Source organism: Choloepus didactylus, chromosome 7, assembly GCF_015220235.1.
Source record: "Choloepus didactylus isolate mChoDid1 chromosome 7, mChoDid1.pri, whole genome shotgun sequence".
Taxonomy (NCBI): domain Eukaryota; kingdom Metazoa; phylum Chordata; class Mammalia; order Pilosa; family Megalonychidae; genus Choloepus; species Choloepus didactylus.
The window spans coordinates 142,297,587-142,315,301 of record NC_051313.1 but is presented as its reverse complement, the minus strand read 5'-3'; the positions used below and the strand labels follow the sequence as shown (position 1 = coordinate 142,315,301).

General features: G+C 37.9%; 1 protein-coding gene and 1 pseudogene across 1 annotated transcript in view; one reads left to right on the top strand and one right to left on the bottom strand.

Moving 5' to 3' along the window:
* The window catches only part of ELOVL2 (ELOVL fatty acid elongase 2), an 81,863-nt gene extending 64,925 nt beyond the window's left edge, over positions 1-16,938 (bottom strand). The window contains exon 1 of the mRNA XM_037844309.1: positions 16,877-16,938. Within this exon, the coding sequence (XP_037700237.1) occupies positions 16,877-16,879 (3 nt within the window). The 5' untranslated portion in view covers positions 16,880-16,938. The remainder of the gene's footprint in view (positions 1-16,876) is intronic.
* On the top strand, positions 1,683-3,537 carry LOC119539633 (annotated as a pseudogene).
* Positions 16,939-17,715: the final 777 nt, after the last annotated feature.

The window sequence follows — 17,715 nt, the reverse complement described above, 5'->3', positions numbered from 1 at the left end:
CACTCCTAGCTGTTCTGAGGTCCTTCTGTTTGTGAGCTCTTTGATAGGGCTCCAGTGATTAAATCAATACCCACCCTGAATGGGCAGGTCCCATATCTCCTTGGAAATAATTTAATCAAACGTTTCACCCACAGTTGACTGAGTCACATCTCCATGGAAACAGTCAATCGAAGGATTCCAATCCAATCAACACTAATACGTCTGCCCACAAGATTACATTAAGGAACATGGTGTTTGAGGGGACACAATACATTCAAATTGGCACAGGTAGCCTAGCTCATTTTTTAAATGTTTCTTATTTTTAGAAATCTTTTCCATATTTTGTGATAAAATTTTTTTGCCATTCAATTGTTACGTATCAATCCTAGTTCTTTTTTCTGGAGTCACACAAAACTAATATTATTTGTCTTTCACGTGAGAGCTCTTCAGATATTTGAAGATGGGCATCATTTTACATCAAGGCTTCTACTTTACTAGCTAAGTAGCTGCAGTTAATTCAACTTGTCTCATTCCCCTCTCACCCCTTCCCTCTTCTCTAACTATTTTGTCTGAATTTTCCTTCCTTCCTCCCATCCACAAACATTAGTTGGATGTATAGATGATATTGGACACATGTCCAAATATATGACACAAGCTCTAGACTCTCACTTTCTTCAGCACCATCTTCTGGAACTAATCCAGTTTGTCAACATCTCTTTTTAAATATGACATTCAGAAAGGAATATAATAGATGTTTGATCAGTTTGGGGTACAGAACTTTACCTCTCTTACTCTGAACACCATACTACTGTTGATATAACCAATTCCTTTTACCTGTGTTGAGCTGAAAATGTTTCCCATGACACCATTCCTCCAAATGGGTCTATTCTGGACTTTTTTTTGGGGGGTGGGGTGGGGTGGATTTATAGACATGTGGATTTCTCATCCCTACCATCATGCAAACAATTACTACAGAGTTCCTTTATAACTATGTATGAGTTGCCTTGTTTACAGGATGTCCTTTCCTCTTTGGGGATTTGCTTCTGGCTTTAGTTTTAGAAGTAGCATTTTAATGCCATAATAGATTAAAATAGGTCCTTGTCCTGGAACACTGCATGCTCACCTCCTAGGGCTGCTAAGATAAGCTATCCCTGGGTTTAACTTTCTATTCATCTGACTCTTTGGTTTGGCCCACAAAAAGAGATTTTACGGTTGACCAGAAGGAGTTGTAAACAAACAGCCTGGTCTTTCATTGAATGGCTTTCAGTCCAAAATAACTATCTCAACCACAACAGTAAAATACCTCCAAGTTGTAAAAATGGTTGTAGGTTTTCTTTTTCTCTTTTTAACTTACTGATTGGTTTATAAAAAGAAAAAGATTAAATTCTCCCTCATTAGCTACCCACGGATGCCATCAAGCATGCTTTTTTTTCTTAGGGTACTTTTTTTTTCATTTTAAAACAATATATTAAGGAGCTCTTGATTCAGAATTAACTCTTTCTCATTGATTTCATTATAGAAACTATAGATGATAGTTAGAATGTTTACAAGATAACAATCACTGCACCAGACACATTACATACTATTATCTCATTTAATTTTCTCAACTGCCCTATAAGAGAGGTATTTTCATCTCTTTGACAGATAAGGAAAGTGAGGCTTAGAGAAGTAAAGCAACTTGCCCAAATTCATATAGTTAGTAAATGCCTGATGACCATTGCTTGGAGGAATGCTATACCTTTTTACCCCTCACTCATGTGGTGATTATTTTTAGCCAGTCCCGTGTCTGGTATGTGTGTGGGGAGGTCACTTAAGGCTATCATTAAAAGAGGCAGTATCATCTTTTTTTCTCATCCAACCCAAGTAAAATTACAGAACTATCAACTAACTTCAATGATAAGAATAATACTAATTCTGTACATTTCTGCAGAAAGGCATAAGATGGTATGCTAGCCAGTAAAGTTTCTGTTTTAAATACAGAAAATCTTTCTAATACACCTACTGCTGCTAAGTCTTTGAATATATTGCCATCTGCTCCTAAGTGTAATGCAAAACATCCTTTTATTAAAGTAATGAAACAAATGGATATAGGTGAGTATTTTGGACCACCACCCAAGAGAAAAGAAGAGAAATTGCAGAAGGAAAGCCCTTTAAAAGGGATGAACTTAAATCCAGTTCTAAGTCCTAATGAAAAGAGGTCCCAGCAGTGTGAGAGAAAAGCAGAAAACTCTTTAAGTAATTTAGAATTTGATGCAATGAATACAAATGAGAAATGGCTTTCTGTGGAGCTTTCTAGTGAGAGGGCACAGCATCAAAGAAAGCGACTCAAAAAGTTAAATTCACTACAGGAAGGAGCACTTCAGAAGTCAGATTACCTTATTAACAATACAGAATCTGGAACAGTCAGTTTAAGTAAAGATCAAGTCTTCATAAAATCAGCTGGAAGGGGCTGCAGAAAGGGAGTACAAAAATTCCAGAGTCTTCTAATGCAGGAGGATTAAGATAAAAGACATGTCCATTCTATAAGCAAATACCTGGAACTGGCTTTACAGTTGATGCCTTTCAATACGGATTGGTTGTAGGTTGCTCAGCATATTTTCTCACGCATTTTCATTCTGATCATTATGCTGGATCATCTAAAAATTTTACATTCCCAGTTTACTGTAGTGAGATAACTGGCAATTTGTTGAAAAACAAGCTTCATGTGCAAGAACAATATATCCATCCATTACCAGTAGGCACTGAATGTATAGTGAATGGTATCAAAGTTGTTTTGCTTGATGCCAATCACTGTCCAGGTGCTGTCACAACACTTTTTTATCTTCCTAATGGAACCGTCATACTACACGCTGGAAACTTCAGAGCAGATCCTACTATGGAACGCTCCCTTCTCGGGGGCCAGAAAGTCCACATGCTTTACTTACATATGACATATTGCAGCCCAGATACTCCTTTCCATCTCAGCAAGAGGTTATTCATTTGCCATCAACACTGCCTTTGAGGTTGTAACTCTAAACCCACATACTCTTGTTGTCTGTGGCACTCACTCCATTGGAAAAGAGAAAGTCTTCCTAGCTATTGCTGATGTTTTGGGTTCTAAAGTGGGCCTGTGCCAAGAAAAGCATATAACACTGCAGTGTCTCAATACACCAGAAGTTAATTCCTTCATCACTGCAGACATGTGCAGTGCATTGGCTCACCTCCCGATGATGCAAATTAATTTTAAGGGTTTACAGAGTCATATGAAGAAGTGTGGTGGGAAATATGATCAGATTATGGCTTTGCGACCCACAGGATGGACACTTGCTGACAATTTAACCAGTATAGCAGATAGTATTCCCCAGATCAAAGGAAACATTTCTATATGTGGAATTCCTTACAGCAGCTACCTAAAAATGAAGTGTTTTGTCCAGAGCCTGAAGCCCCAGAAAATCATTCCTACTGTACGTAAATGCTAGCACCTTGAAAAGTAGGAACACAATAAAGAAATATTTTAATGAGTGGAAATTGGAAGCTGATATTGATTTAGTATTAAAGGACTCAGAAGTAGTTAAGTAACTTAGGTGTAGCTTTCTAGAAGTTAAATTTTCGTGATATGGAATACCTGTTATGTAAAAAACTTCATGAAGTTTGCTCATAATAGCTTATTTTTTTTTTCATTTATGTCTGAATAACACATCCGTGATGCTGAATGCCTCTCAGCATCATCAGTGATAACTAAGACTGGGTTTCCCTTCTATCCTTTATTTTTGCCCCTCCCTATGGGACCATCATTTCCTACATCAGGTTTAAGGGGTGAAACAAAAGCACGCCCAGGAACCAAAAGGATTCATGATAATGGATAAACTAGATTGAAAGCATTATATTTAAAGTAATTATGTATCTTTAAAATTATTTAATATGGGGCATATTTTATTTGGTAAAATTTTTTTATGAAACATATACTTAATTAAAATCCTAAATTTTCAATAGTGTCCTTTGATTTTTAGGATTTGTAACTCTGACATTCATGCATTTTTATAAAATCTCAATGAAAATAATTCAATGTTTGAGTCTGAAAAAGATGATTCAAAGAATCTACAAGATAATCACCCAATAAAGGATGCAGAAAAGTTTGCATTAAAAAAAAAAGAGGTAGCATGGCGTTCAGTGTGGTTCACTGCAAAGAATGAGGGTTTTACACAAGTTCTAGTCTTTGCTCTGCAACTAACTAGCTGTGTAACCTATGGCAAAACACTTTCTTTAAGCAACATCTTCCTTATGTATAAAATGAGAATAATAATCCTAACTTCACAGTATTGTTGTGAATATTAAATGATATATTTGTAAACATCTGTGCAGGGCTGTATACTGAATAGAAGCCTAAAAGACAATTGTTCATTCATTTGCTCATTCATTCAGCAGTCTGCATTTTCAAATCCCAATTCAGTGACATGCTGCCATATCCTTATATCTCCCACTGTCAAACCAAATGTAAAGCTGCTATCATATTTGGATGATCTAAAGGGAGGGATGTCACACAGGAGAAACATCCCTTTTTTAATCCATGCTTATTTCAATGGTGATGCCTTTAAAAAAAATTATAACGGGGAATGCAGTGGTGTTTTCATTTGTGTTTTTTTAGTTTTAAGAAATTTTTTCCTACCATAACCTCTATCTTATAAAAGTTTTAAAGCTTCATTTTTCTTAAGGTTTTTAAAATATGCAGAATTTATTTTTGTATATTATATGAGAGAGATCTCATTTCATTTTGTCCTATATGGAAGGCCATTCATCCCCAAACCATTTCTTAAACAATCCTTTTCACACTGATTTGTAATGCCACCTCTATCTTATAGCAAGTTTCCACTTATGCACTGGACATTCCCCTTTTGTCTCATTGTTCTAGTTGTCTACTCAGAACTCTCCACATCATTATAGCAAAACCAAAGATGTATTCCTCTTGTAAAGAACAATGCACTAGAAGTCAGAAGACCTGTGCTCTGGTTTTTAGTTTGCCACAGACAAGTGTTAGTGAAGTTACTTTTTCTTTTATTGCCACCTGCATTGTAGGGTTTATTATATGTGACCACTTGCCTCCTTCACAAGGTTGAGGTTTTGTCTGTGAAAGAACTACAACGTCATGAGAAAAGCTTTCCCATACTACTCATTCATTCTCCTAAAAGCTGCCAAAAGTAATTTTCATATCTTTTTAACATTTGGATAAAAGGTCTCTACATCCAAAATATTAAAAAGTGGATGAGAATGGAATAGGGCCTCTATAGGGCAACACAAATCTAGGATTAAATCCTTGTTTTTTTCTATTGTATGGACAAGATCATGAGAACATCTTGGGATTTAATTGCAGATGTCACATACATTTTCACAATGAAAAAAAAAAACCTAAATATCCTTCAAGTGATTACAAAATATACAGAGTGTTCAAGGTATCTCTGCTTCTGGCAAGCCGGCCTTCTTTAGCACTTTGTTCATGAGAGTAATTTGGAAACTTGTTAATAAATATCATTTCAGGCTGACTCAGGAAAGGAAGAATAAATACTGATGAAATTCTTCTATGAAAACCATAGGTTTTTTGTTTGTTTGTTTGTTTGTTTTTTTAAAAAAAAACAACCTGCATTAACTATTGGGTTTTCCAAATGGCTAAACTGACAGTTAAATTTTATGTTCTTTTTGCCTTTTTTTTTTTAACCACATTTCCCCAAAGCTAGTATATTCTGTTTAAAGAACTGCACCAAGGAATAACCTGCTGAACTGAGTTGCTAGAGAGAGAAAATCTAGAATTGAAGTTTAAAAATATATATCCCCCCAAAAAAGATACATATATACACACATAAAATATATGTATGTATCTTTTTAGCCCAATTCAGGGGCTTGACCTTGTTTTCCTCAAGGTAGTTTACATCTTATTTTCAGTCACCACTAAACAACTTATTTCACAAAATTGTTCTTGTGCAGAAACCCCACAAAATAAAAAAAAGATAACAGAACAAAACTAAAGCCTTGAAAATAATGTCACTCTTTAACTGAGCTTTCTCTGAAAAAAAAAATGTTTCAAGGAATACATCTCCAATAACTTTGCATTCAACAAAGAATCCGTGATCACACTTAAATTCTGTACTCTCCCCACCCCCCTCCCCAGCATGCCTGGTCCCTCTTACTCTGCTATATATTTTACCCACATCTCTTATAAAACCTTCTAACATGATATTTAATGTTCTTGTTTATTATGTTTACAGTTTATTGTCTGATTCCTCTCCACTAGAAAGTAAGCATGAATCTTTGTTTAGTTTGTTCATGGATGCATTCCAAGCACCTAGAACAATGCCTAGCAAAGGAACAAGTAAATGAACACTTATTCATGAATTCTTTTTTATCATTTCATGAATATTTTTGAACAGATAAATTCTAAGAAAACAGTATTATATAGAAAACACTGTTAAAATAGATTTAAACAATTCAGAATCTCTCTTCGCCAGTTTTTCAAACTGTAACACATTTTAGGAAAAATTCACGATGGTAACTTTTTATGAAAAGAACTGTCAAACAATGTATTCAAGAAGAAACCAGATAATTACTCCTTAGCTATGGGTACCAGGAAAGTCATTTGGTAAAACAGATCAAGCAATGGTGTAGAAGATGAGACATAGGTATAAAGTGGGCTTGAATCTCTAATCCAACACTTTCTAGCTATTTGACTCTGAATAAAAAAATCTGAGTCTCAATTTCCTCATACATAAAACGATAATAATTATAGCTATTTCACATATCTGTTAATTTATTTGACAAGTATTTTCTGAGTGTCTACTATATGCAGTCACTAATCTAGTGCTGAAATTACAGTAATCAGAAAAACAAAGCTCTTGCCCTTCGAGAGCTTATATTGTAATGAGAGAGTGTGGTGGCTTGAAGCTGTATGTACGCCAGAAAAATACGTTCTTAAACTTAATCCATTCTTGTTTGTGTATGAACCCACGTAGTAGGACCTTTATAAGCAGAGTGAAATTCAGACAGAGAGAGAAAGCCATAGGAAAGAGGCTGGACATCGACAGAACCTGGAAGAGAAGGGAGAGACCTGGAGATGCCGCCATGTGCCTTGCCTTGCCTTGCCACATGATAAGTTAAGATCAAGAATAGCCAGCAGCAGTCCCAGAACACCACATTCCTAGGAGAGAAAGCATCACCTTATGATGCCTTGATTTGGACTTTCTTTTAGCCTCAAAACGATAAGCTAATAAACTCCCATTGTTTAAGCCAATCCATTTCATGGTATTTGCTTGAGCAGCCTAGGAAACTAAAACAGATAGATAATAAAAAAGTAAACAAAGATAATAATTAAGCTACTAACTAAATAACATGCAACCGAGTTTTGCTGGGAAAGTTGTTAAGTTGAAAAGTATTATGCAAGCATATGGTATTATCATAATTAGGGACACTGTGCAAAGTTCCTCTAATGTTGCTCGCAAACTGAAGATATAATGACCCTATCATATTTAAAAATGAGCCTATACAGAGTCAAGCCATACAAGACAAAATAATTCTATCAGGTAGGAAAGAACTTTATGCTGTAGGGCATCATAAGCTTCTACCAAAGACTTTGTCCAGTTGGTTCAAAGCACTCTTCCAGCCTTGTCTCCAACCAGACCCTTAGATAGCAACTTCACTCTAGCCGGGCTGGTCTGTTTGCTGTCCTCAGCATATCTTCCACTTTTCCCACTTAATCTTAGCCTCTACTAACATTGTCCCCTCCTGTATCAGTCCATGTAAGTCCCCTTTCTTCATTTACTTTGGTCTTACCCATAGTTTCAATACCTAATCTATTTCCATTACTTCTAAACAAAGGGGGGGGGGGAGGCAGGAAAAAAAGCTATGTATATATACACACACACTTTCCTCTTTAATTCCAATACAGTGTACAAATCCTATAATTTTCCATATTTAAGGTTTTAAGTCACTGAAATTCTGGGAAAGGCAGAGAATGGAAGATATTTTTTCTCATAGGGTAAATTTTTAGGGGTTAAGGGATTAGACTAAACACTATTAAGAAGCTCAAAATATAGGCAATGCAACACACATGGCTGGGCAAATTGTTATAGCTTAATTTCATTATGTGAAACTCTTGGATAATTGTAAAGTTGTGATTGAAATTCATGGAACAATTTTCAAAATGCATTCAGTTTTATAATATGAATACATTTACTGGTGAGAACTATTCAATAAAAGAATTGTTTTGAAACAAGCACATAGTTTAATTTTCAATTTTTTACAACTCTAACAGAACTCCATTTACAATAGCAATTTAAAGAATCAAATATTGAGGACTAAATCTAAACAAGGATGTAAAGGGCCTGTACGCAGAAAACCTAAAGTATTGCTAAAAGAAATAAAAGACGACCTGAATAAATGGAAGGACACTCCATGTTCATGGAATAGAAAGCTAAATATTGTTTAGATGTCAATTCTACCCAAAACGATTTACAGATTCCAGCAATTCCAAACAATATTGTAATAGCCTTCTTTGTAGAAATGGAAAATCCAGTCACCCAATTTATATGGAAGGGTAAGGAGCCCCAAATAGCCCAAGTCATCTTGAAAATTAGAACGAAGCTGAAAGACTCATATTTCCCTCTCTTAAACTTATTACAAAGCCATGGTAATCAAAACAGCATGGTACTGGCACAAGGACAGACATACAGACCAATGGAATAAAACTGAGAGTTCAGAAATTAACACTCACATCTATAGCCAACTGATTCTTGACAAGGGTGCCAAGTCCATTCAATTGGGAAAGAATAGTCTCTTCAACAAATGGTGCTGGGAAAACTAGATATACATAAGCAAAAGAATGAAGGTGGACACCTACCTTACAACATATACAATAATCAACTCAAAATGGATAAAAGACCTAAATATAAGAACCAGAACTATAAAACCTCTAGAAGAAAACACAAGGAAACATCTTCAGGACCTTATATTAGGCAATGGTGTCTTAGATTTTACACTCCAAACCAGAGCAACAAAAGAAAAAATAAATGAGGCTTATCAAAATTAAAAACTTTTCTACATCAAAGGTCTTTATCATAAAAGTAAAAAGACAACCTGCAGTATGGGAGAAAATATTTGGAAACCAAATATCTCATAAGGGTTTAGTATCCAGATATATAAAGAAATCTTACAATTCTACAATAAAAAGACACACAACCCAAGTAAAAACTGGGTAAAATATTTGTATAGAAATTTCCCCAAAGAAGATGTGCAAATGGCCAAAAGGCAAATGAAAAGATGCTCATCACTAGCAATTAAGGAAATAAAATTCAAATCTACAAAGATACCATTTCACACCTACTAGAATGGTGGCTACAATTTAAAAAACTACAACAACAACAAAAAAACAACAGTAAATCATAAGTATTAGAGCAGATGTGGAGAAATAGGAACACTCATTCATTGTTGGTCTGAATATAAAATGATGTAGCTACTGTGGAAGATGGTTTGGCAGTTCCTCAGAAAGTTAAGAATAGAATTATCATATGACCCAGCAATCATACTTACAGGTATATACCCAAAAGAATTGAAAGCAGGGACTCAGATATTTTCACACCTATGTTCATAGAGGCGTTATTCACAGTTGTCAAAAGATGGAAGCAACCTATGTGTTCATCAACCAAGGAATGAATAAACAAAATGTCATATATATACAACAGAACATTATTAGGCCATAAAGAAGGAATGAAGTTCTGATACATACAATAACATGGATGAATCTTGAAGCCATCTTACTGCATGAAATAAGCCAGACACAAAAGGACTAGTACTGTATGAGCTCACTGACAGAAATAATTAGAATAAAGAAACTCATAGAGTCAGAGACTAGAATATAGGTTACCAGGGACCTGGTGGGGGGATAGGGATTAGGGAGTTAATGCTTAAATTGCACACAGTTTCTGCTTGGAGTGATGGAAAATTTGGTAATAGATGGTGGTGATGGTAGCACAGCAACGTGAATAAAATTACCAGCACTCAGTAACATATTTATATGTGGTTAAAATGGGAATTTTTAGATTGTATATATGTTACTAGAATAAAAATGGAAAAAACCCATGGGACTGTAAAATACAAATGGAATTGTAATGTAAACCATGGAGTACAATTAGTACAATTATAACCATATTCTTTCATCATTGTAACAAATGTACCACACTAATGCAAGGTGTTAATAATAGGGAGGAGGGTCTATGGGAACTCAGTATTTTCTGCATGATTTTTCTGTAAACCTATAATTTCTTTAATTAAAAAAAAATTCACCAAGGAGGCAGGAAGACTATAACAAAAAACAGTGAAACTAGTGTGGGTGCTGTACACTTATAAATTTGAAACAGATTTCAAGTAGTAAATTTCAGAATGACTTTGACCCATGCTATTTCTTTTTAGGAGCTTGAATGGAGAAAAGGACAAAGGAAAAGGGTAAAGCCTTCCTTGAGAATTCAAAAGAACAACAATTCCTCAGCCTGAAGCACAAGATACGAACTAGCCCCAACTGCAACTTTGATTGGGTTGCCCTAAAGGAAAATGTAGCCAGCTGAATATTCTTCTGGTAACCCAAATCATCCTCCCTCTGAATTGGCATTAAAATAATCATGATATCTACATTTCTGATAGTCAAGGAAGCTGCTAGCTTCAAGAGGAGTCATCCTTTTAACAATTTAGGGAAAGCCTCTGGAATGGGAACACAAGGGTCAAAGTCTAGGCTTGCTTTCTCTTTCTTACTACCATGCCTTGGAAAACTCTGCACAGTTCTCCCAGAGGCAGAGAAGAAAACCAGTTGATCAGAATCCCATTTTTCAGGAAAAGTAAAAATGGCCTAATTTCATTTTTGCATTACGGACACATTTTGACTTCTTCAAAGGCTTGAGTTAATTTTTAATCCAACCCTTCAGTGTAATGGTCAATAAACTTTGACCCTGCCAAAAAAAAATATGCCCCTGAGCAGCCATAAGATGTTAAATTCATAGATTCCATTAGCCATGCAGTAAATACATTTAAATCTTTAAAGCATTGGAAATAAACTCAAATGATGAACTCTTATTATGAAATAAAAATTCATGGGCAAAGCTACACTTGGTCTCTCTGATCAATGTCTTAATACTTGAGTCATTCTACTCCACAAGAATGACTACCTTACTTCCCTTGTAAATTTTTTAATTGTCTACTATATGGGTGTTCTATTGGTTATATTAGGTGGATTAAGTTTTATATGTACATGTTTTTGATGATCATCTCCATTTAAAATAGTTTCCCTTGCTGCTCCATTTCCTGTACATGTGAAATGGAACTCTGGGTTTTACATATTTAGTATGTTTAAATGCATAGCTACAAGATATTTTTGTCTCTTTATCCATATAGCCATATCTGTCTATCCATTCTTATAATTCATGGTGAAGAAACTTCATGGGAAAGTCACTCTGATTTTTCTCTTCTCATCTACAATAAGGGAAATGCTGGCTCTTTAACTGATTTGTATAAAACTAGAGTACCTGTATGCTGGCTCAGGGATAAGGCTATATGGAATAATGGAAAAGGTGGTATATTTAGAATCAGAAGGGTTAAACCTAGTCTTTGCCACCTTTAGTAGGCAACCTTGGGCATATTTTTATCTTCTCTGAAACTCAATTTTCTCACCTGTAAAGTAGGTATATAGAGAGAGGTCTTGCCTCTCTCATAAGTTTTTTTGCAAGGCTTCAAAAGAGATAATGTGCAGAAAATGCAATGAAAAACATTTAATCGATTAATAACTATAAAATATTACCACACTTGAAGTGTGTTCAAGACATAATTGATGGCCAAAAGACAACAAATGTACATAAAAATAATTATTCAGCAAATTGGATAATCAATTTTTTATTACTATTATGATAGTGATTTTCAATTTCAGCAAGAACTTAATGCTATAATTATATATTTCACTGTGTAAAAATAACATAACATGACCTCTTCTACAAATTATAAGATGTAAATAAGCTATAGAAATATGTACAATTTTTAAATACATGTTGAAATTAGATTTCATTGTTTAAAAATAAAGACATAACCTGACCCCCTTCCACAAATAAGATGACTGTGAAGTGCAAATATAATTGTAAAAATACATAAACATTACCATGTTCTAAAAGGTTACACAGGTATACGTGCATTGATGAAACAGCTTTATTACTGAAACATGCCTAAAATGAATTGTGATAATTTTAAATGCATTAAGGGAGACGTCTATTTGAAGGAATTGTCCTGGGACTGTTTCTGCAAAGCAAATGTTCATTTCCCAACACATCCTGTATGGACAGTAAATGGGATGTGATGAGGAAAGAGTACTGTCAGTAGTTAGGAGACCTGACCTTCGCTTTCTTAACGAATATTTGTTGAGCATTTACTATATATGCCAGGTATCATCCCAGGTATTTGAGATACATTACTGAACAACAAAAATCTCTGTCCTCATGAAGCTTGCAGTAAGGTAGGAAGTGACAAACAAAAAGCATACAAGCAAATTCTTTTGAGGTTATAAGTGCTATGTAATAAGTAAATTGTTGGAAGGATATGCTATGGAAAAAACAGAGCAGTGTAAGGGGCCAGTCTGTGTGAATATGGTGGACAGGTTCCAATGAATGGTTATAGTAGGTCTCATTTGAAGATAGCCACCCAGCTTTCTTGGGGAGGGAGGCATCCAGGCAGAGAAAACAGGCAGTATAAAGGCCCTGAGGCCTCATTTGATTCTGACAAAACAATCTTGTGAAAAATACCCCAATTTGCAGGTTAGTAAACCACTGTGACTGTATTGACCTGGGAGCCAGATTTTTTGACTCTTTGTCCAGTGACTTTGTTTGGCCATCGGATATGTGTTCACCAGGGCACAGAGGAAAGTCCTCTGCTTAGTATAAAGCACCACGTAGATAGAAGGCATCATCATCGTGCTGGGTGATGGTTGTGTTGCTAGTATTCCTGTTAAACATATCCACTGATATTTTAGGTCCACCTTTTCATAAAGGAAAACTATTAAGCATAGGAATTAAACTATAAAAATGGAAATCATTTATGACTTAACATGGAAAAGGGCTGATGGGGGAATGGAGAGAATGGAGAGGCCAGTGACTCAGAGGTAGAAAACTACACTTTTCAAGAGAGGCAGGAAAGAAGGGGAGAAGGAAGGAGACCTCAGAGGAGTGGGGAGGGAGGGAGAGAGCCTTTGAAATATTAGGACTAAACCTCCCTAGTCTTAGCTAGTGAACGAAAATGATGATTCTGGCCTTAAAGAAAAAAAGAACACATAAAAAAGTTCAAAACAAAAAAACAATAAAAGAGGAAACCTTGTGGAAAGATGGGGTGGAGAGAAGGGGAAAAGAGATTGAAAGATATTTTCAAGTAAAAATATGAGGATATTAGATAATAAACAATATAAAAGAAAAAAGAGAGTAAGAATCAGATTTCAGACACAGTAGACTGAAGAGCTGGTGGAATTACTACAAACAGTGAAAGGGGACAGAGAGGCGAGTCTGAAAGATGAGTAGCTTTCTTTCTGTTATGCCAGGTTTAAGGTGGCAGTGAGGTTCTCAAGAGTGGAAAGGTCTAGCAGATAACAGGTAAATTTGGAAGACGCTGTATCTCTGTCCAATATGGTAAGCCTCTAGCCACATGTGGCTACTAAGCCCTTGAAATGTGGCTAGCTCAAATTGAGATGTGCTGTAAGTATATAAAACACATGGGATTTGGAAGATTTCATATGGAAAAAAGAAAGTAAAATATCTCATTAACAATATTTTACATTGACTACATGTTGAAATACCATTTGGATGAATTGGGGTAAATAAAATACATCATTAAAATTAATTTTACCTATTTCTTTTTACTTTTTTAATGTACCAGAAAATTTAAACTTACATACATTAGTTGCATTATATTTCCATTAGACAGTACTCATCTAGAGCAATACTAGATACCTATGAGGATCATATAAGGGTCTCAGAAGAATGAGATGACTCTGAGACATCATACTAAGGTGTCTCAATCAAAAATAGTTACATATGGGGGAAAGAAAAACACACGTCATCTTAATAGTTCATATTTATTGAGCACTCCAAGCACTATGCTAGACATGTTAAGTGCATCACCTTATTTATTCCTCCCAACAATTTTATGTAGTAATATTATCATCTTCATTGAAACTGAGGACTTAAGAGGTTAATCTTCCCAAGGTCACAGTTAAATGTTGGCGTGAGGATTCAAACCCATGACTGACCCAGATCTCAAGCTCTAAGCAGACACACTATCAATTCCAGAACAATTTATACTCTGCAATGTTTAAGTTGCTAAATTTTAAATGGTTACATTTAAACTAGCAACTTACTAGACTGCTTCATTGTCAGAGTCAGTGATATACCAGTGACGTCCTGATTAAGAAAAAAATACAAATGTGCAAATTTGTATCTTTAGAATTCTGATTAGCTAATGATGGCATATTTTCGCCAGGTTGGGCCACTCAGTAAGTCTTATTCAACTAGGATACTTTAAAAACAAAATTTTAAGTCCCTGAAAATGCTATATTTGTGGAGAACAGAAAGAAAAAAAAGGCTTGGCATTTTAACTGGAATCTGAACATAGCAAAATATCCTACAAATATAAATTGGGATCCAAAGAATAAGGTGTCTTTCATTTATAAAATCTGGTTGTTTTGTTTTAATTTCAAAGACAAAATTATCTTTCCTTCCTTTTTACCTTTAATTTCTGCTACCTATCTGGACAAGACTGTAATCATAGAACCACTGAACATATGCGGTCATAGCTGTATTTACATTTTTGGAAACTCGCTCATGTAAATTTTATTAAGCAATTTGCTCCAGTTATAATAAACACACTTCCCAGGCTAATACCTAACTATTGCCATAAATTTAAACTATGGTAATGGAAAGACAAAAGGAAATTTGAAGGGAAATACTTATTTTGGAATAAGACTATTAGAGATATTGAGCTGTTTTGTTTTTTTAGAGACAGTTCATTGTTGCACCTAAATCCCAAGGGTTTCTCTCTGACCTGACCCACTAATTTATTTATGGATTGAACCTCCTCTGTTTCCACCCCCGCCTCATTTTTTTAAGTGAGATGATTTGGATTTACATATATTTTTTAAAATATCTCCTTGGAAGACATAAAGTTTCTGGAAAATACTTACATAAAGAGGTAGTATCACAATTGTACAGGTAGAGTTGCTTAGAGCTTGGACTTGATTTTGGCTCTTTTAGGTTAATTCCCATGATTTTTCCATTCAATTAAGAAGATATCCTTAGACTTGCTCCCTCACTAACTACAATTTGTACTTATACTTTAGCACAAAGATTCTGACCTCTAAGGAGACAGCTAGTTAGCCCTGAAAATACTTTGTCCACTTGGATTTTCAAGGTGTCAAGTGCATGAACTGAAAGACACGGGCATAAGAGATGACCATCTATAACTCTTATTATTGAGGACCGTCAAATAGAGTCTCCCTTGTGCAGGAATATCTCCCTCCTCTTAAACTTCACTTGAGATCCTCATCATTGCACCTGTCAATGCTGGCTGTATGGCTTTTGCACATTAGTATAAAACATTTTGCTTTTTGGGGTTAATTCTTAAAATATTTATTGAGCATCTACTGTGTGCCAGGCACTGCTGTAGGTACTAGAAATAAAAGCAGTGACAAAATGACAAAAATCTCTGCCCTCAAGAAACTTAACATTCTGGAAGAGAAGACATACAGTAATTGTGGTGGGAGTGTGGGAAAGATTGAATTTTAGATCAAGTGGCCAGAACAGACTTCACATATTATCAGGCAGATAGTGTGTGCCTGAAAAAGGAGAGGGAGCAAAATCTAGGACCGGATAGTGTCACTTGGGGTGGCAAAAAAAAAACAAAAACAAAGGAGAAGCATATTTTAACAAGCCTTGGAGAGAAAAGCACAGGGGAGGAGAGAAGCAAAGACAGAATATGGAACCCTGAAGACAAACGGGGACTTGACATTTTGCCTAGGGCTGGTCTTTTTGGCATGGCACAATACACTTTCTCTCTTTGTAGTCACGAACCAGGCTCTGCCGCCTAAACTCAGGCAATTCATCGAGGACTAGGACACACACACACACACACACACACACACACACACATCCCCTCTCCAGGAACAGAGCATCATGCCGAGCAGAAAGCCCTGTGAATTCACAATCACGTACTGGCTGGAAGACAAGGGAGGGAGAGAAGTTGTTGAAAAGCACACCCCAGAGGCCCTCCGTCCCGTTATCCTGATAGAAACCTATTCCCTGGCGCCAATTTGCACACACAGGTGTGCATGGGCAAGGGCGCAGACACACCTCCGAGGGCGCAAGCAACGAGCAGGGGAGGAAAAGGGGCATGAATTCAACCGTTAGAGACAAAACCCAGAATTTCCCGAGGCAGAGCGGGTGCAGCGCGCGCGGGAAGAGCTCTCGTTCTCCGAGGGGGCTCCCGCGGGCCCAAGGGCGCTGCGCGCGAGGAGGACCGAGACGCGGGCGGGGGGCGCCAATGGCGCCGGCGGGAGGAGGCCGTTCCTCGGACCCCCGGGCCGCCCGTGCAACAGGGTGGAGGGCGGGCGCGAGCCCCGCGGGGCCGGGAGGGACCCGAACAAGCTGGGGGGAGTTCCCCGAGACCAGGGCCGCTCACCCGCGACCCCGGCCCAAACGTCCACGGCCCCTCCCCACGCCGCGCGGCAGGGCCGGGGGAGCGAGACGCCCTCGCCGAGGCGGGTTCCAGCGCTCGAACCCGCCGGCCCCTCGCCCTCTCCCGCAGAGCGCGTTGGTGGGGGAGACCGGGAACGAGCGGCGGCCGAGCGCGCGGCGACCCCCTCACTCACCATGGCCGGCGACGGCGACGCGCTGTCCAAGGTAGCCAGCGTCCCTCCGCCCCGCGCGCCCGCTCCTGTTACCCCCACCCCTGCCCCCATCCGCACGCGCACGCGCCACCCCCTGCCCGCGTCTCCCCGCCCCTCGGCGCGAGCCTCCCGCGCGGCGCTGCACGCCCCCCCTCACCCGTCCCTTCGGGCCTAGCCCTGCTCCACGAGGGTCGGGGCGCGGGCAGGCGAGACGCTGGCCTCGCGCGCCCCCTCGCGGCCGCCCGGCTTCCCGCGCCACCGCGCGCCCCCTCCCGGACGGGAGGCGATTTGCAGGCACAGCTCGACCGGCGCTCGCCGCGGCCAACGTTCGCTGAGCCGCGGGGAGAAAGCACCTGCCCGGGGGGTTCTCCGTCCGCGCCCCTGTCGGGCAGCGGTGACCGTGGGCGGGAGCGCGGGGTAGGTGCTTTTGGTTGGTCTTTGTGGTTTTCAAACACACGTTAAAGGGAGGTGGGTGTTTTTGGTAAGGGTGGCCCAGTTGGGCTCCTTTTGTGATATGATAGGGGGCAGATAACTAATAATAACCCAATCGAGCAGGAGAATTTCACACGACCTTACCTCCAGAGGGTCTTTTTTCACCAGTGGGTAGCCTATTCAGCCATTATAATTGTGAAAAGAATGTGTAGTGTCTTCCATTCTGGAGCTTGAATTTTTTATTTTATTTATTATTACTTTTTTTTTTTTTTTGGTGGTCCAAGTGAAAGATGTCCAAAAAGATAGACTTGTGTGACTATTACATAACCTTTCCTTGTTTTTAAAAAGCTTTAAAAATTATTTTATCTGGTGATGTGGTAAACTGAATT